The sequence below is a fragment of the Abramis brama genome, assembly GCF_963993115.1.
Source record: "Abramis brama genome assembly, chromosome: 18".
Taxonomy (NCBI): Eukaryota; Metazoa; Chordata; class Actinopteri; order Cypriniformes; family Leuciscidae; genus Abramis; species Abramis brama.
In genome coordinates, this window is record NC_139980.1 from 18,946,173 (window position 1) to 18,971,792 (window position 25,620).

Below are 25,620 nucleotides of genomic sequence, written 5' to 3' on the forward strand. Positions count from 1 at the left end.
AGCTGTATATTATATTCCCTTTAAATTTAACAACTTGTTGTGTAATGACCTTGAACCTACAGCCAGTGATGGTTAAATGAATTGTAAAACCGGCAACCCTTTTACTTTTTACACTCTTAAAAATAAAGGTCCCAAAAGGGAACCTTTATTTTTATCACAGTGAAGCCACTAGAAGAAGCTTTTTATGTTCCAAGAAGAACCTTTAAGTGAACAGTTCTTAAACATTTATTAACCATTGTTCCCCTAGTGTGAAGAATATTTTATAATCTAAAGAACCTCTTTCCTTTATAAAGAACCTTGTGCATTGAAAAGGTTCCATGGATGGGAAGGTTCTTCATCATGGAACCATATATGAGCCTTTATTTTTAGGAGTGCAAATAGCCTACAATGTATCGACAACAGGCTATTTGTGTAAGACAGAACGTTTAAAATCTAAAATAAATTGACTTAGAATACATTTTCATAATGGAAAACGCACACATGTGTTGGAACGATAGCCAGGGTGCAGTGTGCATCAGAAGAGGGTCTCGTATAGTTTTTCCATGAAGATGTTCGCAGACAGTCTCACGGTTTCTTCCGTCGCGCGCGTGTCATGCTCTCCTCGTGTCTACGCATCTGTCGGTGAGATGACCGTCCCTTCACTCACAGATCGTTCTCTTCTAAAACAGTGAGGACTGGCACTCAATGACGGTGGGAGGTTCGAGCTCACAGAGATGCTGAGTGGATTCGCCAACTCTCTTCAGAAGCTCTCGCTCCACGCCTGCTGATTCTGAAGGAGAATACTTGTTTATAGAGGCAGGCGCGCGACATAAGGTGTGCGTGTTCCCGCGGGCTCGTCCCGGTAAAGATGCGCTGGAGTGAAGTGACGTTCAACTGGCAAGTGCCGTCCATTGGGGAAAAGGCGGGAACCTGATCATTCACAGTGCTTGCATTTGTTGAGGTATAGATAAAGATGAATTAACAGAGAAATGTCATGGGAGCGGTCTTAGAGTCTATGCACGTGGTCCCACTGGATTGACTCCGGATCAAACTGTGACTGACAGCTTACTTCAAATTAAACCAAACCGCTGGAAGGGACTTTACTGCGATTGGAACCTGTGGTTCAGGCATTATCCGATGCTATTAGAGTCTCGAGGATGCTGTGAGACCACGAGTGGCGGGATGAGAAGTTTCACGTTGGTTTTGGAGACTTGTAAACGCAACTTGAGCGTTCAGGATGTCTCAGGAACTCTGCAATGGATGTTGCTCTAAAATCTGCATAGGGGTTGATAATCCTCACGTTCACAGGCTGAGTTCATGATGTATCGAGACTTGTGGATGGAATGTGATATAAAGAAGACTCAGTGGATTTTCTGAAGTTGCACAGTGATCGCCACGACAAATGTGAAGATATTTATATCAAGCATGTAAAGATATAAATGGACAACGATCAACACGTTGATTTATCAGGGTAATGGATTCGCACAGCGTGTGTTTTTCTGTCAATTTCACTTGTAATCGCAATATTATAAAGACCGACGTACAGAATCGTTACAATCTTTGCTTTATGAGTACAGAAATGGCTGGCAAATACTCTTGCACAACTCATAATAATGCGCTGACTTGATTGGTTTATTAGATAAAGTTGAGGATCATTGAAGGTCTTCTACTCATCAGTAGATGATTGACGCTTCAACAGGTGACTGAGGTAAATATTTGTCTCTATATGGACGCAGTTTCAGTTTGTTTAGCATATGTTTAAGTTAAAAAGTACTGTGATATATAAATCAATTTATAATCAGCTAATTTTATTTTAGTGTATTTTTTTTATTTTAAGTTTTTAAATATGGCCTTAGTTTGTGGAGTTTTCAAGTGAGGTGAAGTGTGAGTAAAAAGGTTTTGGTACTGGAATAGCCTCACTGAATAAATAGAGATTTTTTTTTATTTGATATATATATAATATTTATAACGTATTTTTTTTTAATGTAGTCAGTTTATTTAATTTTACCATGTTTTTGCAAGGCTGGACAGGGGATAAAATTCAGCCCTGGACAAATCCAGCCCATGGTCCCCGTAATAGTTTTTGCTGGGGTTAGGCCTTAAATTGGAGTAAATAAATGAATAAATAAAATAGGACTGGAACAAATGATGATAGAGATGATTGAATTCACTGTAAATACATGAACAAACTTATGCACTTGACAGTAAAGCACTGATTTTGAGCTAGGATGCAGTGAGGTAAATGTACTACTATTAAATTCTGTCATAATTTACTCACCCTCATTGTGTTCTAAACCTGTATGACTTTCGCTCTTTTGTAGAACACAAAACAAGATATATTGAACCATTTTGGTTAGGCAACCATTGACTTCTATTGAATGGAAGAAAAAAAAAAGATACTCAAATTATTTTCTTTTATGCTCAACAGAAAGTCATTCAGGTTTGGAATGACACAGGGTGAGTAAATTATGACATTGTGGGGGGAACTACCCCTTTAAACCAACATTTGTAGAGAGTTAACACCTAATTTATTTAAGGCACTGATATCTATCTTTCATCAGGCTCTCGTTGAACGGGCATTTTTTCTTCAATTAAAATCCCAAAGCACTATTCATAAAACATATTTAAAGAGAAAAAAGCTTTGTCTTTAATTCATGGGATCTAGGCTTTAAAGCTGCTTTGTTAAATCATCCTTTAATTGCACTAATGCATTTTATATTATATTGCATAGAATCCAGAGTTTTACTTTAGTTCTATTTAACTGTAAGATCATGGTAGTCAAAGGTAAAACCATGCTCCTCATTACCATGGGTAGATGGTTTCTTAAATAAATAAATAAACACTAAACTATAGAATTTGTACTAAAAAATAGTGTAAACAATTCTAATACATTTCTGCCAAAAAACAACAACAACAACAATGAAAAAAAACAAAAAACATATTTCTTCAGTGTTAGTAGCTGCAAGGTAAATTACTATAAGGGTGATGCTCGGGGCCGGTTACCTCATATTGTGACATCAGCCTGTCAATACAGAAGACAAACCAGTGGGCCGCTGTCACTGCATGATGGGCCAGTCCTTGGTAAAAAACAACAACAAAAAAACAACAAATTATTTTACCAGCCCCAAAGTGCATCGGCCTACCGGGAATGCCCGGTATGCCATTACTAGTCCAGTAGTATATTTGTAAATGTGCATATGTACATTTTGTGCTTTTCTGCACGCGCTAAATAGACTTAGTTCCCAAGACTTTCGCCTGAGGTGGTTACTTCAACAGTACGCTGCTCAAGCACTTCCCTTAAGGATCTGCTGTATCATGCGGTAATGTTGACAAAAATAGCCTACTGTCATTACGTATTACTTTATTATAGATTTACACATCACAAAAACATGGCACAATACGAACCTCTCAAGATTTACTTTGAAAATATTGACCTCCCTGTAAGTCACTGAATAATTTGCTACTGGTTACCAAAATGATAATTGCTTCTGTAAAGATAATAATTACAGTAGGGTCTAAAAGTCTTACCATTTAAAAAAGTATCTTTTAGAATCAAGTAGGCTAAACCTTGTGCAAAATAGCTTTTTTTTTGTGTACTTTTAATGCCAGATTCTCAATTTGGACTCACTGTATATTTTTACTAATAAAGCTTGTATTCAGGTGTATAGATTCTGGATTTTCATTCTGGTGTGTAAAGCTAACACGATCGCCTCTTTATCTCTGTGCTTACAGTGGTCCATGCAATATCAGAATGCTCATACTGGTATGAGAGCTGGTCCCGTGGGTTTACAGTCGACCCTCTGTGCTTTCTTCTTTTCCTGCCCTGCTTCTCGCTGTCCACATGCAGGCGAAGAAGCGATACCTGCTGGTATCTGTGGGGGCCTGTAGCCTGCTACTAGCCTACCTGTGTGGCCTACAGATCGGTGAGTTCCAGAACCAGAACCACGCAGAGCTTTATGGAGTCTCACAGATCCCCGGTGTCCCACCTCGTCTGCCTCGCTGGCCAGAATGGGTCGATCTTCCACTGCAGACGTACCTGGGTGAGGCAGAGCAGGAAGAGGACGGGCCACTGCTTCTTCATCAACACACGTCTCCTCGCGAGAGGCGAGAAATCCAGAAGAACATCTACAAGAGCCGACGATGTCGTATGGACACCTGTTTCGATTTCCAGCGCTGCGAACGGGGCTTTAAAATCTATGTGTACCCCCCTCAGAAAGGTGAAGCACCCTCGGAAAGCTACCAGAAGATTCTGGCAGCCATCGAGGAATCGCGGTTCTACACGACGGACCCTAACCAGGCCTGTCTTTTTGTACTGAGTATAGACACTCTAGACAGGGACCAGCTGTCCGCTCAGTATGTACATAATGTCCGAGCCCGAATTCAAAGCTTCCCCCTGTGGTACGAAGGGAGGAACCATCTGATTTTTAACTTGTACTCTGGAACATGGCCTGATTATACGGAGGAACTAGGCTTCGATATCGGCCAAGCCATGTTGGCCAAGGCCAGCACCGACATGGACAACTTTAGACCACACTTTGATGTGTCCATCCCTCTGTTTTCAAAAGACCATCCTCAGAAAGGAGGGGAAAAAGGTTATCTGAATCTTAACAATGTCCCTCCTTTACGGAAATACTTGCTGGTCTTCAAAGGGAAGAGGTATCTAACTGGCATTGGTTCTGAAACCAGAAATGCTCTGTATCATATACATAATGGGGATGATATCATTTTATTGACTACATGCAAACATGGGAAAGACTGGGAGAAACATAAGGATGCAAGGTGTGACAGAGACAATGAAGAATACACAAAGTAAGTCCAACATTTTTCTGTTTTTATCACGCTGGTGTAAGGATTGGAGCTTGTCTTTAAAGGAATAGTTCACCCAAACATGAAAATAATTCCCTTTTTTTTGTCCATACAATGAAAATCAGCAGTTGAAACAGTTGAAACATTCTTATGAAAAACGTCTTCTTTTGTGTTCCACACATTCCAGGTTTGGAATTACTTATATCACTCACCGGATGAGTAAACAATGGTAGAATTTTCATATTTTGTGAACTTTTCCTTTCCTTCCTTTCCTTACAATCTCAGTCAAGCCAATGAGGTGCAGATTGTTGTTTGCTCGATTCATATGCATTTTTTTTTTTTCAGTTTTGGCTTTACTGTTTTGTTTGGTCATTTAAAGGTTAACCTGAGTAAACGGCATTGAGGGTAGAAAGCAAAATGGCTGTGTTTAATGTCAGTGTGATTTAGACTGTTGCTTGTTTTGTACTCTAGACTGTAGTGTTCATGTAGTTATCATGGGAATACCGCTATAAATGGAAGTGGTGTTGCATTTGTCTAGCTCAGGAAAAAAGTGCTGTGGAAAAGGACTCTAGAGGACTCTTAGCCTGAAACAAAGCCAGTCTTCACCTTTTTGTGACAAATAAATGAGAGTGGTTTGTGTAAATGCACCGTTTTGGTGAGATTTATTTATTTAGTGTTTAATTCTCTTCAGTACAGTGATAAAAAGTGATTGCCTTATATTATAAAGATGTGTGTGCAATGCAAATATTTAATTTCTTTTGCTAAGATGCACACTTTAGACACCTATTGCCATGTGCAAAAACTAGTGGCAGTAATATAAAGCGTTTTCTGTGGATCCAGTTGTATTTGTCAGATACAATTTGTGTTTATGATCAGTTCTGAACAATTTAACATATTTTTTATTTTATTTTACTGTGTACTACTAAGACACACACACATATATATATATATCCTGTGTCTCTCACTGATGTTTATGATCAGCCTTTCAAAGCAGGCTGGAACTATATCTTACATTTATATTAAGCCCTTCTCTCCAAAAAGGCATCAGTATTATATTCAGCTTTGTTTTAGTTGTCCCTGATTCTATTGTACTGTTGTAATGGTGTCATTACACATTTATTACCATGTAATTACAGTGTAATTACATAGGCACAGTTGTATTTCCATTTTCTGAGCGTTACAAGAAAAGCAGACTCACAAAATACTGCGTGTGTGAATTGTTTCAATTGTGTTAGAAGAAAAAATCACGAGTGTAATTTTAAATTGTTAAAATTGTAAACAAAATTGGTAACTAAAAGATACAAAAACAAAATAAACATTTTATATCAAATTAACCATCATTTTCACATTATGTATTTATGATTCAGATAAATGATACAAAACAGGAGTTATGATTTACCCAATCAGTACAACAAAAAAGACATGTTTGGACATTACACCAATTTCGATTTACTCACTGGTTTTGAAATGAAATGCTCAACGAGCAAATGTTGTTCAGGTATCCGCATAGTTTTGACCATTTAGTGTATTAAAGAGAACTGCATTAATGTATATAATGTAGAGTATCAAAGAGTTGGCAAGATTTGACTTTTAAGTAATTGGTGAATCATCAGACTGAAGAAAGTAGGGTTAGAAGGTCTTGACTATCAGACTCCTTATACTTCAAATAAATTGAGAGGATTTCAGAGAGGCAGAACAGTCAATAATTGGCCCTCGATTGAATTAAGCAGGAGCTTAGAGTTACAGAAAATACCACACACACACACACACACACACACACACACCACACAAAAAAGTTGGGTTTTCATGTTTTATGGGGACTTTCCATAGACATAATGTTTTTTATACTATATATTCTATTCCCTTGCTCTAACCCTACCCCTAAACCTACTCATCACAGAAAACGTTTTTTATTTTTTGCATTTTCAAAAAAACATAATTTTGTATGATTTATAAGCTGTTTTCCTCATGTTGACCAAAAATGTCCCCACAAGGGCAAGGATTTCGGATATTGCCAGCTTTGTGTGTGCTTTGCTATCTATTGTAGCCATGTGTGGTGCAGGTAACTGGTCTGTAATGCATGGTTTTGTCATACTTTAATGGTGAACAATAACAGGTGAGCTATGAGATGGATCATTAGTGGTGTATTCTGCTCCTTAAAACATTTGCCTAGCTCTGTAATTTAACAAGCTGAGGAAGCTTATATACTTTACACAATACTGAATGAAAATTGCATCACATAGGCTACATAAACAACAATGATGGTATAGCATATAAGGACTCTATCCTTATGCTCTTCAAGGCCAGTTTCACACATACTGTGTGGGATGTGAGCTTTCACACTGATAGTGTTTATGGTCCATCACAGAGATCTTTGGAGACTTTGTCTCAGGGGTTGATTTTTATTAAAACTATCAGATTTCAGAGTTTTCTTTTTGTTATATGAAGGCTACATTAAAACTGTCTTATAAAAATGAAGGTATAATAAAAAATTATCCTTCTTTTTTAATGCCTTACATTTTATTGTTTCAGGCTTAAAATATGACAAAGGATTTGTTTAAACAAGGAAACAAAAGTGTCAGTGAAGAGCTTGAGATGAAATATGAGATGAGAATAATAGCCTAATACTCAATTATTTCTACCATCAACATTTCAATTATACTGCAATGCTGTTATATGATGGACCATGCTATATGATCATACTGTCATATACTGTAGTTGTGATCATAAGCTAGCTTAAATAAAATGTTCATGTAATTTGATTATTTTTGTTTTAAATATTATTTTGTCTTGTGTACTATAATACTGTATGTAAACATCTGTTATTTGAAATAGCTTTTTTATGAAAGTACTAAATGAAAAAAAGAAACATGCCATGTTTATTATCCCTCATATTTTGTTGAAATTGTTAACATTTGGCAAGGTGTAGTGGATGTAAACTTATGCTTTCAACTGTATATTTACTGTTAGAAACAGAGAGTGGACAAATTGAACTAGAGAAACTGTGAAAGTGTGTTTGTTTTTAATAGAGTTTGTTTTTTAAAAGTCAGCAAAAAAATGTGTTTTCTGTTGAGCGTGACGCGTGGACTAAGTGCCTAAACTCTACTCTTCTGACAGCTTATACGGGGAGTGTGAACACTGTAACCTGTTAATATGTGCTGCAAATGCAATAAGTGTGAAACAGATCAACACCACATAACTCAAAGAGGCAACAAGCACAACACCACTGCAAAAAACCTAGTAATTCACATGATTTATTAATGCCGCGCTGCATGAAGGGAACCAGAGTTCTGCTGTGTAAATGTGCAAATCCTATAGTCTTAGGAGTGATGAAATTTGAGAGAAGCCAGTGAGATTTCTGGTCTCGCCACTGGACTCTTGATGGAAAGTTCACATTGACAAGTTTTCATTATCAAGTAAGCCAGAGTCAAAGAGAGCCACGATTCATAAGATGTCGAGTCTGCGTTTGTGCCTACAGTGGAAGATGGAAGACAAGAAGGAGGAATAAGGTGGAGAAACAAGGGAGAATGAGCCCCCACTGATAAGATGTATTGATAGACTCTAAATTAGAGCAGCTCACAACTGGGTGCTTCCTAGAAATCCATCACACTCGAGAAAGAGCGAGACAGCATAAAGAGAGAGAGAAAGACAGACGTAGCGCACGAGAGTGAGATAGACAGAGCGAGAAGCCTGCTGTTTTTTAATTAGGGTGTGTGATTAACGTGATGTGTTGTTTTTTAGCCTCAGAATCACACAAAAGGGAAGTGATTACAAATCCCAGTTATACCTCCAAAATTAATCACCTTCTTCAATAAACACAGCTGCTCAAACTTCGAGAACTCACTGTTGTGCAGTGTTAAATCCTAAACTTTTATGACAACCAAACTTGACAAATCCATCCATCGTCAGGCATAAAGGGTGGCCACATTGTTATGAATTGCATGAAAATTACCCAATTTGTTGCAGTGTTGTCATTCCACATTTGAGCAGGGCAACTCGGGCAACTATTTATAGGCTAATTTTATTCATTGTTTGTTTTGTTTTGTTTTGTTCAAATCGTAATTTTTGTCTTCCTTTTTTAAATTGTGTCGGTATGTCTTCATGACATAGGCTATTCATTCTAGGTATTTTTATTTACGGCAAAATTGCATCTTGTTTTAGTCAACAAAAACATTTTAACTGATGTGTTTAACTTCTGTAAAACTTCTTCAGTTATAATTTCCGTTAAGGTCTAGTTAATGTAATAGAGCTCACGTTTTTTTCAGACGTACAAAAGTTAAAGTGAATTTTCTGTATTTTGTATAAACTGTAGCTCAAAACTAAAAATAAAAAAAAGAGGTGAAAGTGCTACATTAAACCAAATATTCAAATGTTTTATGTATAACATTTAAACACATCAACATTTAACCAAAACATCAAGAAAACTATCCTTGTTGTGAAAACCTAATCTCGTAAAATAACATTATAACAAGTACACTACTGGAACAATGTATCATGACAAAAAAGTATTTTACCATTTGGTTGCAAATTTGAACAATCTTGCTCGTAAGTATTTTTTTTTTATGATGTGCTCAAACCAGGTGAGGTTTACCTTGCCTTAGCACTTTCATGGTGATGTCTTACTACAAATTGTACATTTTCGCATGTCTAAGATTGCAATAATTCATACGAAATTGCTAACTTCTACAATGCTTAAAATTTTCCATGAAACTGTGTCCATGAAACTTTTACATCATTTTGTGCATAAGCGAGTTGCTAAATCCCAAGAATCGATTAGTCATCCTGTTTTCAGTTGATGAATGAATGGAACATTGTTGCGCGCATCCCCATAGATATCATATATAAACGCTAGATGTCTTATGGCGCAGTCACTTCCGGCATCACCGTTCGGCCATCTTGTCACAGTGAAGCTGTGCATTAATGTGAATGATCAGCATGCACACAAATCCTCTTATCTCGCTGAAATCTTGACGGATTTACAAACGGTTTGGTTTCTTACAAACGTTATTAACGTGGCTATAATTCCGAATGCTTGAACATACATGTTATAATTATTCATATGTATGCAGTGTATGTATGCAGTGTCATAACTACATCTCTGACGTTTATAACAAACCAAACCGTTTGAAAATCGGTAGAAAATTGAGCAAGTTATGGTTATTTAAAAGTACATGCACCATTAAACGAGTGAGCGAGCACACTGTGGCAAGATGGCCGCCACGTGCGGACGTCGACCTCCATTGGCCAGCAGCGCGCACGAGACATCTAGCGTTTATATATGATATCTATGCGCATCCCATCCAATAAATCGCAATAATCTTTGTGCTTTGTTATTATTGATATGAAACAAAGTCTCAGATTTCAAATTACGTCCATTTTTTTTACGAAATTCAAAAACATAATTACCGTTTTGACGCTGTGGCGTGAGATCGCTCTGGCGCAGCTCAGCTTGAGAAGCAGCAGCGCAGAGCGGACATCTTCTCTTCCGCCTTAATAATACCAGTTACAGCGCGAAATAAACATGAACGAGCATCTGAAAGTGTGTTAAAAGATAGAGTAGGCTACAACTTATCGAAGTCCGTATCATGTCACATGGAATCGCTCAATCAGTGTTTCAACCGAAAGACGTTAGTAAACAATGTCATATAACGTCACATTTACCTCAGAAAAAAACATATCCAGTATCCAGAGGAGCATTTTGTTAAATATACACATATTCATTATAATTTTTAATGTTCTTCAATATTTAATGCATGTTTGAATAAATCTGGAAAGTTTTTTATGACAGCCACCATTTAAATTTTTATATTTTCATATAACTTTATTATTATAAAAATAAATAAAAGTTTATTTTAAGTGTTTGTATACAAATCAGTTAATTTTAACCTTCAATATTATAGTTGGCTAATGAAGCCTATAGGCTACAACTAACTCCCATAGTTTACAATAATAGTTAAGAGATTTGTTTTCCTTGAGAAAATTTGCAATGTATTGTACCTGATATTCAAAATAATCGATATTGAATCGAATCGAATCGTAATCGAAATCGAATCGAATTACAAGCTTGTGAATCGAAATCAAATCGAATTGTGAAATTTGTGTCAATACCCAGCCCTACTGTTTAGCTTCAGCTCGAGTAGCTCAAGCGGGTCAATCTCTGATATTATTGAGTATGATAGGATTATTTTTTAGAGTTTTCTTCTTCAAAACATTGTTAGTGCTTTGTTAATGTCTTCAACAAGGTTATGGCTGTAACTATGGTTCCCTGAGAAGGGGAACAAAACACTGCGTTATCAGTTGACCCTATGGGAACGCTCCTCGTGAGCTGGTGTGCTACACTTGTGCTACACGCCAATTTTGATTGGCTTGCGCAGTTAGGCTAGGTGACGTCAGTCAAAGGGCGCATGAAGAAGACATCATCAGCTTCAATTGTCTGAAGGGCAGATGTACAGGCTTGACAGAAGTATGGCAACACGATGCAGTGTTTTGTTGTCATTCACAGGGAATCATAGTGACGCTCCCTTTCGAAGTGGAACTTAACACTGCGTTGTCAGTTGAGCTATATGGGAACGCCATACTGACAAAATGCCTACACACTGTGCTGTGAATTTCCCAGTGAGCTAAGCCATAGCCAGAACATTGCCACACCACACCTAGTGACCAAGGGCTTTAGCTCATAGCTAGATAGGGAGGCTGTAATTCCTGTGTCTGCCCATAACCCCCCAAAAAGGGAGGAAGCAGACAGACAGCCGACAGCCAACCTCCACCATCCATAGAGATCTTCAGAGAAAGGGGGTGCCCATGGCGAAATACCCATTCCTTTCTCTAATTGCTCTATTACTGAAAGACTTGCCACCTTAACCCATTCCATCAAGGAGACATAGATAGTAGAAATGTAATTATTGATATAAAAAATGCATCCTGTTGATGAATAAAAATTAAATTGGCTTGCCATAGCATGTCACTGTGTTTTAAATGATAAAAGCAATACTTGATGGTTATTATTTACTGAGGGATGTGCATCCATATTGACCAGTAGCCTATGTCCCGCCAATCAACATTTTAAATGCAATATAGCCTATAAATCAATAGTCAATGTCAATGCATTGCTTTCCATCTTGCATTATTGCAGAGTTGTAACTAAACCTTGACTGAGAGACTAGATAATCATTTTCTTGTTTTACAAGATATGTACATATAATGAGGAGTGTCGTCCTGCCCATATATTGTACTAGTCCCCACAGATGTTTCTGCTGGAAAGTGCATGTTTTATTTCGTGCACGCGTATATGAACGCATGTTAACGCGCGACGCAGTTATCTTTTACCAGCTGCAGTTTATAAACAAACACCGTTGCCCTTTGTTGTTTGTCAAACGTAATAAATAGTTGTATTTCACTCTCACTTTTTTTGTCAGGCACAAAGTCACAGAACACAGCCCTGGAACACAGCTGATCGGCTCTGGTGGCAGCCAGTCGAAATAGCTGCGTTGCACACGTGCTTCAGACACCGGCTCATGTGGAGCGTTTCCATAGCTTCAGCTGACAATGCAGTGTTGAGTTGCACCTCGAAAGGGGACTAAATTCTATATTCATTTCAGATATTCAGCTGCTCCTACAGGATGTCTAAAAATGTGTTTGCGGTATAATTTTGAGTTACTGTTACTGTTAACTCTGTTGTGTTCTGTACTTGCTGTGCTTTGAGCATGGAACACAGTGACCACCGGAAATATATTTGATGAAAGTCGATATTGATGAAGTTTCAGTTTTCAGCTTCAGTCGGCTAATCAAACACAGAACACAACACTAAAGCAGAGCCGAATTTCTTCAGCAAATTAACCACTGTAAACGAATTAATGTCGCTGAGTTCAAATTAAAATTGTACCCCTTCATCACTTTTCATATACAGGAACAGCTGACTAAATGTGTTAAATTAAATACATAATCAATATATAATACAGCTTTCTTCAGTCATAAACATATAGAATTACAAGTGTGGATGCATTTTAGCCAGCAAGTGATCAGGATGTTGTGAGATGATGTTTCATGATGCCTCTGGTGTCAGTGAATATGGCAAATGTTTTTGGTTGGAAAAAAATGGGGTTAATGAGAAAAAGCATCGCTATAAAATGGTAAGGGGTGCCTTTGGTGTCTACATAGTGATTTTAGTGATATTTGATTATTTTTGAAGTGAAAATCTGTAGGATAACAAATTAACACAGTATACCAGCTTGGCCTGCTTTTGGCTGAGAGATGGATCATGTTTCTAGCAGGAGATTTTCGGCTACCAAGAGACTTTCAGAGATTTCAATAGGCATTCTCAGCAGTTTGGGAGAACACTGCACTGTGGGAGACAGCGGGAAAGAATGAAAGATATGAAGAGGCATTTGACAGAGGAAAGAAAAATAGTGTAAAATGTTCTGAAACGTCAGTAACAAGCCCACCTACTGGGAAAGAGCTGGTGTAGTTAGTGGTGTTTGTCCAGTAACAGAAAATCCATCCACTCTTCTCACTAATAAAACTCTCTCAGCTCCTGAGGACAAAAACTGCATGGAGAACAGTCATATTTTATTGAGGTAGTTTTATTATAAATTCTCATTATGCAACATATTACCTTCAATAACACTTCAAAACACTTCTTACAGTAAACACTGGATCTGGAGGGGTTCTTTGTGTAAATAATGTTAATCTAACTAAATTAGCCAAACATTCTTAGAATATATTTTTGTTAGCTGTGCATACATGCTCACATTTTGTTCAAAATTTTTTACATTTCTGTATGAATCACAATGTATGAATTTGCATGAAATTGCCACCTCATACAGGGTACTCGGGTTTTGTTTTATCATGAGATGGGGTTAAATTAAACACATATGACTTTTTGGAACTCAAAAGGAGTTACCTAACAAACAGCAAACAGCAGTGTGAGACTTTGTTAAATCTCTTGTTTTTTTATGTCCCTCATAAGTCATGTGGGTTGTGAACAAAATGGTGAGTAAATGATGGCAACATTTTTATTTCGGGTGAACTATATTGTGAACTTTTTTGGAGAGCTACATCTTGCTGCACCTGCATGGTCTGTGGCTAAATTTAGCTTTGCTTGGATTTCAGAGTGATCTGTTTCTCCAGACTGTTGTGCCAGCACTCTTAAACGTGATTTACTCTGTCACAGACAGCCTGTGTTCACACCCTCATTTCATTGAGTAGCCACCTGAGCCCATTCATTGTATCACAGCCTGCATAACTGCATGACACATTAAGAGGATTCTACCACATCTGTGCATTAATAACACATGCAATTTGTATCATGCATGCACAGAACACACAAAATAAGTATGATTTAACTGCTGGATAGAAAAACATATTCTCATTCCCTTTCTGTGCCTTCAGCAACTGCTCTGTGTGAATTGTCTGCCGTTGCTTTTCGTGCTTTTCGAAGAGGGTGCTCAGGCATGCGTTCCTCGTGGTTCTGGTCCCGCTGCTGCCAAGGCAGAGTGGTGACTCAGATCATGGGGCTCGGAAATGGACTTAGTAGAGGGGTTTGAGACAGGTCCCGCCTTTTCTCAACCCTCACCTGCTAGATCCATCACTTTCTCTCGGGATCCGGAAGCACTCTCTGCGGTTTCTTTCGCCCCGAGTGAAGGCCCCGTACTGATGCTTTCCAGCTCAGAGGAGGTGGGCGTGCTCAGTATTGAGCCAGGTGAGATAGAGGACTCACCACCTAGAGACCCTGCACTCCTTCAGGACCCGACGCAACAGAGTGCGGCGCGGGACTAGATTTGATGGTCGAGTGTGGGTGTGGGCAGTAAGGTACTCGTGTGTGCCGGTTGCAGCAGAATAAAACGATTTGCTGGACTCCTGCAAAATAGAAATATCTAAAAATAAAACTTCCTAAAACAGGTCTATAACAAACAAAGTTTAGACATTATGAAAGATTCATTGTGCAGTCAGCTTCATTGATTATAACAGAGTTTTGTGAATTGTGATGAACTCAGATGTCAGCTTTTTACATCTTTTTAGGGATTATTAAGGGTGCTCACTTTGTGTGCATTCTGCCATGCCAAACCATGCACACAGTAGCCTATGAATGTTGATGCTTTAAAAACAAATAATTTATCAGAAGCGTTTATGCTGGGATGTGTGGGTTGTGGCTAGGCGACACGTAACTATTTCATGGAAATTTCATGGACGTACAGAAAAAATCTAGTTATACTGTTATGCAGGCTTTTGCGAGTGGGAGCTGGACAAAACATGAATGTTGCAGGCGGGAGAAAAAACTGTTTTCCTCATGTGTCTTGAGCCCCAAAGGAAGTACAATTTACTTAATTTTTCTTTGGCAAGTTTTTGCACGAATATTTTTTAAGTAAATTTCACATATGAAATTAAGTAAACTCTACTTAACTAAGTTAAGTGAAAGAAACAAAGAAAATAAGTAATTTGAACTTGGCTAGTAAAAGGTTGAGTAATATTTATTTAGTTGAGGTTTCCTTTGCAATACATTTCAGTCAAACAATATAATATTGAATTAAGCCACACTTTTAAAGTATATGCTTTACTTTGAAATACCTAGGTAATTAAAGGTGGGGTATGTGATTTGCAAAACGGCCGGCAGATTTTGAAAATACACAACTCAAATGGTCCTACCTTCTTTCCTTTGACTCCACCCATTCAAAGAACATGAGGGGGATGGGGGGAGGGGGGTATGGTACGACCGTTTGATTGACGCACTTACTGTCCAATGATTCTAGGTGGTCTTGGAAATGATTGGCTGGAGTTTTTCGAGTCCTGCCCGTTCCACAGATGATTAAATTGCTTAATTTTCATTTCAGTGCTTCTAACTCAGTGGCTGTAAGGGGGTTAGGAATAGGATTTCAAGTGATTTTGAAAAAATGGCCAAAAAAGAGAATTAATACAATAACCCAAAACCCACCTTTAATACAATAGATATTGCGTAAGACAACATATCTACATATCAGACATTAAGCATTATGTGAACGCAGAGACCTCAATACTTGTTAGATAATACACAATGACGGTAACATTTGATGGATCGTTTTTGTGTTTGAATGTGTCAATTTTGAAAATGAACTCCAAATGTCACAATATAGAAAGTTACTAATCCTAACAACAAAAGCAATGATTAAACAGTGTAAATACAGATGGAAAACAGTGAAAAATCAACCTCATTAATTATTCAAGGCACAGTGCATGATGGGAACACCAGTATCAGAAAAGTTGAGTAATTTTACTTAATTTTATAACGTTGATATTTACGCTTTCATTTCTACACGCTTGAATTGAGTACTAATATAGAATTTACTTTGTTTTTTTTTATTCTTGCCTGAACTAACTTTTTCATGCAAATTACATTGTTTTTTTCTGTAGTATTTACTTCACCACAAAATCATTTTTATCAGTGTATTCGTCAACATTGGGGTTGAATGAACACATGTATGGGGCGATACCTAAGGTGGAAGAGACTTCATCACGTCTTTGCGGCGTAGGGCGGATCTGAGGACTGTCATTATCTCCATGAATATCTCACTTCTTAGAGGCCCTCTGAGGGCAGACCTCTATGGGGGGGAAGTGGCTAACACCATATCAAAGTGTGCCTGCTTCTCTTCTGTGCCCTTAGGGAGCCATTCTGCCAACCGGTGCTTCGGGGCGCAGTGGTTTACAGCGAGTCACGATCTCAGTGTCCGCCCGGAGATGTTGTGGCCCTGGGAGACCTGCCCCCACTGAGGAGTGTCTTAGAGAAGTGTGCTTGGTTGTTCCTTGCCCGTTATCCGCTTCAGGGTGCTGGACGGACAGAGACCAGTCTCAAGAGGCTTAGTTTCCTTAGTAGACTATCTGGCAACTTGGAAGCTTCTTCCAAATGTGTCTTAATGGGTCCTGTAATCTATAGAGAGAGGTTACAGAATTTCCCCTGGTAGCTCTGCTCCTGTGAGTTCTAGAGAGGGTTCGCTAGGATGGGGTTTGTCTAATACTAGTAGCCCCTTTATGGCCGACTCAAGGGGGGCACCATTTTTCACCCACACCTGTAGAAACCATGGGTTTGGCCCCTGAGGGGGGCCATCTGAGGTTCCTAAACCCTTCTAAACTCTTGAGCTTCCTCCACGAGGAAACTCTATGCCTCTAAGTGAAGAGTTTTTACTTCATGATGCAGAAATCGCCAGGACCCAGTGAACTGCCTGGTTGGTTCAGCGCTGGAGTTCCTCCAGGACCGATTTTCTGCAGGGTTATCCCTCTCCAGGTTGAAGGTGTATGTGGCAGCCATTGCAGCTTACCACACATCTTTGGGTGGTGAGTCATTGGGGAGAAACCCATGGTTGTCTTTTTTCCTATATGGTGCTTTGAGGCTGAGGCCTGCAAGGTATGCAAGGGTTCTGGCTTGGGATCTGTCACAGAAAAGTTTCTGGTGTCTGGACAACCTTCGCCTATGGTTGTCAGAGCACATGCGAAGATAAGTATGGAGGCTTCAAAAGACTTATTTTCAGGGGTGTCCTTTATTGAATGTGTCATGCGAAGTGCTGGTCCTCTCCATATACATTTGTGAGGTTTTATAACCTGGACTTGGACACCACACCGGGGTCTCAGGTGCTTATGTCCTGGATTTGTGCTTGCCATGATTTACACTTGGACAGGCACTGGTCAGTATGGTGTAGTGGGTTCCCACAGCATCAACTTCTGATGCAGCGTGGAGTACCATAGAAAGGAAATTCCATAGAATGTCTCGGTTATGACTGTAACCCTGGTTCCCTGTGAAGGATCGAGACACTGGGTCGCCTTGTCATACTTCCCACATGCCTGTGATCGACTTGCGTTGGCCAATCAGAAGCTGACATTGTTTGGTCCAGGTGTGCTTGATAGCTTCCTAGTCATGATCACTCTCAGAAAAAAAGGTACAAAAGCTGTCACTGGGACAGTACCCTTCAAAAGGGTTCTAATATGTACCATTCAGGTACTAATATGTACACGTTTGGTACCAATATGTACCTTTGAGGGACTTATATGCACTCTTTAGGTACAAAGGTGTACCTTTTGAAAAGGTACCGCCACAGTGACAGCTTTTGTACCTTTTTTTCTGAGAGTGGGGATGACATCCTGCCATGCCATTGGATTGATTTCACACGTGCATAGAAGCGTTCCCAGAGCATCAACTTCTGACGCAGTGTCTCGTTCCCTTCTCAGGGTTGTAACCGAGATGTTTTCCATTGTTTATAGAAGCATGATTCTAATTCTAAATCAAAAGTCTTTATTTGCTTTCCATGTAATCATTCTCAACCTTTTTGACTCCAAGTCTCCAAAGCTTTTCCAGTTGTTCATGATTTACTGATAAGTATTAAGGATTTAAACAAAATCTCACAATTTCTACCTGATAACATATTTAAGAGAAAAGAACTACAAAAAATATATTATAAATATTCTCATGATCTAAACATCAAACTTGAGGCTCAAAATGAGGATTCCTCACATATCCAGGTTTTCCAAGACCTTGCAAATCCTGATAAAAAAAAAGAAAGAAATAACATAAAATAAAAAAATTAAAATCTTTTTTAAAATCATTTTAAGTCCCACTGGTTAAAAGCACTGGTCTAGAATAAACAATTGAGATTTAATTTGTGATTTTGCTGTCTTATGGGTCGCCTCATCAGCAGTTAGATGAATGATATTTTCCACACTTTTGGTGTCCATCTTAAAAACAGCATGAAACAGAAGTTCAGATTGTCTTTTCTTCCCTATTGTGACGTATATGTCAGTGAAACAACTTCTCCAACAAGAAAAAATTAATAAATAGGGCAGGACTTGATTTTGTACATTGGGAATTGATTGGATGGTTGTGCTTTGCTATTGGTGGTTCTCATGTGAGTGACAGGTCTCGCGCCAAAAAACACATCAACAGAGAAGAGATGACCTTGCAAGAGGGAGAGGAAGTTATTTTGCTTAAATATTACGAGGACACATTAATACAAATAATGATGCGCACGGATAAATAATTTATAATTAATTATTGTCCATTTTGATTTCATGGTGACTTTAAGGAAACTTGAGGTCATGTAAACTTCTTTTAAAATGCTGTATTGCTGGTTCATTAAAAAGTAAATGAAATTACAGACTGTATAATTATTTTCTAGAGCAAATAATTTATTAGCAAGTTCACTGACTTCTTATACTAAGTAACTCACTCCTGCAGGTGTGTAAGAATTACAATTGTTGCTGTTTTCCTCCCCAACATTGAGTTTAAATTGATAACATTGAGCAATTGTGCAGAAACATGAAATGACATATTAATAATTTGAGATATCATGCCATATCATTTATATGATCAAAATACAGTAAAAACTCTAATATTGTGAAATATTAAAACAATTTAAAATAACCGTTTTCTATATTAATATTTTAAAAATGTGATTTACTTCTATGATGCAAAGCATGTGTAAATCATTATGTCTTCAGTGTCAACATGATCCTTCATAAAACCTTTCTAATATGCTGATTTGGTGCTTAATTATTATTATTGGTGCTCAATTTTTAATAATTGAAAAGAGTTTTGCTGCTTAAAAGGGTCATATGACGGTTCTGAAAATAATATTATTTTGTGTATTTGGTTTAATGCACTGTGTTTACGCAGTTTTAGGTTAAAAAAGTATTGTTGCTTCTCTATGCCCTGCCTTTTTGAAGCTCGTCGATTTTTACAAAGCTCATCGTTCTGATAAGCGCGGTGTGCTCTGATTGGCCAGCGATCCAGTGCATTGTGATTGGCCCGAATAGCTTAAGCGTGGGATGGAAATGTCCCGCCTCCATGTTTGGAACATCAGCTCCCAAAGCAATAACAACAGGTGATAATGTCGGTACTACCTTATCATTTCGAGCCCGAATCTGATCCGGAAAATGCAGATGTCCAAGCTGATTAACAACTTTGCCAGCGCGACTGGAGCAGAACGTATCAGATTGGTAAGGTTTTATTTCATTGGGTACATAATTACTGATTATAATGACTTATACTGTCTTTTTACGCGTCACGCCGCGCTACGGGGAGGAGAACACTATGTAAACGTAAAACCATGTCTGCATTTGTGATCATAGAAACAACATACAAGCGTGACTCTATTATATGCTCAAAACCTGTGTTTGAATAGTCAGTAGCAAATTATTAAAATATGAAAACATACAAACAGGCTGTGTCTGTAAGTCAGAAGCGCCAGACTGTACTCGCAAAGATGGAATTGCCCCACTTTTTAGAACCAGCCTTTGTGTACAACCAGCCTTGTACTCTTGCAGGTTCTGGAAACAGTCCTCAGAAAAATGCGCTGGCGGTAACAGTAACACAGCGAGAAAAAAAGTTACGCCTTCTTTCTTTGCGTATACATTTGGGCGGTGTTATGAAACTCTGCCCCCACACACTGTCGTAGATTTGTGGGGCTGAATGAAGTGTTTTAGGAAGGCGTAGCTGAGCCTTAACTTTTACAAAGAATATCTCTTTGCGTTTGAGACTTTGAGCTTTGTAACTCTGCAGATCTTATGCACAAACAGCTACATAACACACTAAAGAAAAAGGAAAACAAGAAATCGCATCATATGACCCCTTTCATATTTTTGTGGAAACTGTGTTACAATTTTTTTCAGGATTCATAATAATATTAACAATGGAACATTTAAATTGTAATGATATTTCACACTATCACTGTTTTTACTGTATTTTTCATGAAATAAATGGTGAGTATAAGAGACATTAAAAATGTATAATCATTCCAACCTTTTGATGGTAATGTACCTCAGGACCAGAATTGTACCTTAGTACCTTACATCACATCGGGACCAAAAAAGCATAGCCATAGACATTGGGGGAGAACCATAAGAATGACATACACACATACAATGTCGGAACAATCTGCATCTCTACCTCCACTACAGAATTAAACGCTTTGTTTTTTACTGAGACAGAGAGTATGTGAAGTAGCACTCTTTTAAATGAACTTGTCTTCTTGTCTGATCCTGTGGAGGTCAATCCTTTTTTCCGTATAGTATATGAAAAGTGACATCACCATTAATACAATTTTACTCTGCTCAGCTGTGTCAATTCAAATTCATTCACCTGTCCAAAAACGAACAAACCTGCAGTTTCAGCCATTCTTCACACTTCCAGACAGCTGATGAGTCAGGCACTTATTTACATTTTTTGAAAAAGTATTTCTAACAGGTTTCAACCCTCAAGGAAGACATTCACTACTCATTCACAGAGATTCACTAGCAGAGAATGTGGTGATGCTTGTAAAATGAAAGATCAATATGTTTGGATGGCTGGCCTCTGGCCTTTTTTTTTTTGTCTGTCAGAATATTAAAACAGCAATAGAGCCATTGCAGACTTGATAAGTGGTGTAGACTTGGAATTAAGCCTTTTTCCCCATTATTATTTTTATCGGAACCAGACACCAGTTATCTTGCCAAGAAAAATCTTTATTCGTAGGAGAGAAACTTGAGAAGATGTAATATTGAGCTTATATACACCACTGAGCGACTTTCAACTTCCTTGTAAGGTAGAAAAACATGTTGCTTATGTTTAAAAATGGAACGTATACCTCATGCTTACACATGGTACAATCCACAATCCATCTGTGTATACATTAGTGGTACATTTGCATCAGTTGAAAAAAAAAACGTTCCTTTCCTTGTAAAGAACATGCCAATTGTACACATTTAATGTATCATCATCATTGAAACATCTCTGCTCAGTGAACGTTGCATAGCACACATACCTCTAAGCAAAATATATAACTCTCCCAGCTCCTCTTCCTGTGTCTAAAATATGATCCTTAAACACATGTCCATGCAATCTATAGTCTAACTCATGCATTTTAAACTTCATAAGATAATACAACTGATTATGAATACAAATAAAGAATAATAATACAGATACATAATATTAAATAATGAAATTATATTAAAAGATGAAAGTTTAGTCTTCAGTGGTTTCTTTAGAGAAGAAAGGATAAAAATGCATTAACTTTTATCAATATTTTAGGTTTTTATTTGTGAATTTTAGAAGCTGTTACAAGTCACTATTCTTTTTTTTTTACATCTTTTTTAAAACTTTTTGTAATTCCTTTTTACTTTTAAAGTTCAGTATATTCATAAAACAAATGCTTAAATGAGTAAAAGTACAAATAAACTATGTAATTCCACAATTATTATGAGATTAAAACTGAATGCATAAAGAATAAAACAAGAATTAGAAAAATACTGATAATGTTATATTAAAGCTGCAGTCCGTAGTTTTTCCTCTTTGTCGCCATCTCTGTTTGAAATGTGCAATTGCAGTTATTCGCGGAATCAACTTTAGTTATTTTCGGAATCACAGATTCTACTTTTTGGAAGTATGACCAACTAAGAATTTTCACAGGAAAATGTGATCTGAACAAGTAAGATCGATCCACTTTTGTTCTGACCAACTAAGGGAAAAAAAGCATTGCGGTAAATCGCGCTGATTAAATCTATCGATCGCTTATATCTGTTACGCTGATGGCAGATGCAGAAGCAGGATCCAATTGCAGCATGTTTTATTAAACAAACTCAACAGATAATAAACTCAGACAGACTAGGACAAGAACACAGGACTCAGGAACAGAACAACCGAACGACAGCGTAACTGTGGACACAAAACAGTCAAAGAACTCACAAAGACAGGGCTGAAACACAGGGCTTAAATACAGGGCTAAACGAGCTAGACAGGATAACAAGGGGGCGTGGTTAATGGGAAACACCTGGGATGACTAATAGACAGACAGGGAACCACTAAACATGACAGGACACAAAACCACATCGTGACATAGCAGCCCCCCCCCCATGGGCGGCTCCTGACGCCCATAAAAACAACAAAAAGTTCATCGGGCGGCCATGGCTGTGCTGGGAACTGTGCTGGGAAGAGGGAGTTGATTCGACTGTGCAGACGATTGGCTCTGGTTCTGGCGGGCAGGCGACTGGCTCTGGCTCGGCAGGACTGACGTGAAGCTCTGGCTCGGCAGGACTGACGTGAAGCTCTGGCTCGGCAGATGTGACAGGAACGGTCTTCCTGGCAGCACGTGCAGACATTAACGGAGGATCGGCCACGCTGGAAATCGGTCCTGTACGGCCATAGACCGATCTGGTGGCTGGCTTGATTGCTGGCAAGACGTGGAGCGCGGTCTGAGGGGACACTGCGGGTTCAGGGAGCTTCTTCTCCTCCTCGCCCACAGTAAACAAAGAACCGCTCCACAACAGGGCCAGGTCAACGTACCTTTCTAAAGACCCATGCGGATCAGGTTCGGGCATCAGAGACCGGAGTGGTTCCGATAATCCCCCACGGAAGAAGATCATCAAGCACTGGGTGCTCATTTGTGCAAGATGTGCCAGATCGAGGAATTCTGCGACATAATCCTCAATGGCGCAATTCTCTTGGCGAAGACGGATGATCTGGACATCAGGACTCCAGGTAGGCATGGCTACTGGATCTAGGTTTGGTGAGTTCTTCTGTTACGCTGACGGCTGAAGCAGATGCAGAAGCAGGATCCAATTGCAGCAGGTTTTATTAAACAAACTCAAAAGATAATAAACTCAGACAGACTAGGACAAGAACAGGACTCAGGACTCAGGACTCAGGACTCAGGACTCAGGACCAGAACAACCGAACGACAGCGCAACTGTGGACACAAAACAGTCAAATAAGAACTCACAAAGACAGGGCTGAAACACAGGGCTTAAATACAGGGCTAAACGAGCTAGACAGGATAACAAGGGGGCGTGGTTAATGGGAAACACCTGGGATGACTAATAGACAGACAGGGAACCACTAAACATGACAGGACACAAAACCACATCGTGACAATATCACGTCAAACCATGCAAATTATACTTTGTTCTCAAATTGTTAATGTTAACAACATCAGCATTGCGTGACTACATTTAATGTGTATTAGGGCTACCTGTAGTTCAGTTTCCATTTCTGTGCAGTCTAATTTCTAATTGTCATACCAACAAATGAATGTTCCTTAGAACTGGTTCTTACCTGTCCAGCAGAAAAAAGACGTCTCTGCGTCCGTTTTGAACCCCTTCAAAACACGGATTTCATGCCAACTTTCAAAAGCCCTTCCGATATTTATCCTTGTTTTTTTACATGGGCCAGTTGCAGTCTCTTTTTTTCCGTAGCCACTCTGAAGTCTTTTGCATTTTACAATGGGTGAATCTCCAGTTGTCACTGGTGATTGTCGTTTGAACCTTTCTGGATCCGCCATCAAACTGTTAAGTTTATATCAAATGCTGTGAGAAAAGGCTATAAATCTCCACCTCCAACATCCTCACATGCAACATAGCCTACCAGCCGAGACTCCTCCTTTATGTGTACAGATGTGACGTAATGACACAAAGACATGCTCGAATTTCCCGTGGAAATCCACCAGTACCACTGGAATTGAAAACATTATTACAAGCTTACCGTTTTGAATCGAGCAAGGCAAGCAGATAGTTTTGAACACTGGCTGGTTATGTAATTGCTCAAAAATTTATTATGGATAACTTTTAACCCCAAAAAGTTACGGACTGCAGCTTTAAGTATAACTTGAATACAAATTACATTTTATACCCACATAACTGTGTATAAAGTTTTATATAATGCAAGGAAACACATTTAAACAAAAAGTTGAGCAGAACTACAAGAAAAAGTGAAAACATAAAGTGAAAATCCATGTGGAAATAAATTAAGATGTAAATAGTGTATTATAAAACATTGCTTATAAAATTGGGCTTATACATAGAATCACAACAACACCCTAATAAATAACAGCTCTTTGGAGAAAGGTTAGTACATTTGCAATTAATTGCTCATATTTTCAGTGTGTGACTATTTTCGTGTCTTCTGCTGTGTCGGAAATATTTCCTCACATTATTCTTGAGAAAACGTGACAAGCCTTAACAAGCGTTGTTTCTGTCATCTAAACAGCACACACACACACACACACACACACACACACACACACACACACACACACACACACACACACACACACACACACACACACACACACACACACACACACACACACACACACACAGAGCCACAAAATATGTTTTATGTGTTTCGGTGGAATGTGACTATATTAAGTGTGGAATTTATAGATACTGTGACATAAACAGAATACTTGAGTTCACAATGAACCACAGTATTTATCTGCTCATACTATGGATTTCCTTGCTGAATCCAAACATATACCCACATATGTTGTATACACTCAAATAAGAACATTTTATTTATTTTATATATTTTATTATATTAATGCTGAAAAAAAAAAAAAAAAAAAATCTTATTTATTTTATCTTTGGGTCCTGATGAACAAACTTTCCCCAAGAGATTTAGAAATGGATTTTGTGACTTAATAATTGGACCCAATAATTGGTAAGAAAATTATGTGAAATGTATATTTTGGAGCGATATGTACATTCATGAGCAGTTATTTTGCAAACAGACCGGCATTGACCCCGGGATTTTCTCCAAATGTGCTGTGTGTAATTGAAGCCCCACAGAGCAATTTGATTTTTGGTCCCCTTTAAGGATTACAAAAAATTCATAACCGTGTCTAAATAGATTTATTTCTCATAACCCCCTACTATGAAAATGTAATATATAACGTACCCACATTCAGCTCAGTAAGCATTTAGCGCAAAAAATAATTTTCATAAATATCCCTCAGTCTTTCCCATGCCGTTTTTGAGTGCTGGCATTTATTTAACCACAACTTGATTTACAGGAATGTCAATGTGCCCTCACCCAGAAATCTGAACCAATCACCATTAGTGCTGCATTCATTA

At 38.4% G+C, this 25,620-nt stretch overlaps 1 protein-coding gene across 1 annotated transcript in view; it reads left to right on the forward strand.

The window, feature by feature from the left end:
- Nucleotides 1–666: 666 nt before the first annotated feature.
- The window catches only part of LOC311068185 (exostosin-1), a 345,962-nt gene continuing 321,008 nt past the window's right edge, over nucleotides 667–25,620 (forward strand). The window contains exons 1-2 of the mRNA XM_084090477.1: nucleotides 667–1,687; nucleotides 3,712–4,788. Of these exons, the coding sequence (XP_083946603.1) occupies nucleotides 3,821–4,788 (968 nt within the window). The 5' untranslated portion in view covers nucleotides 667–1,687; nucleotides 3,712–3,820. The remainder of the gene's footprint in view (nucleotides 1,688–3,711; nucleotides 4,789–25,620) is intronic.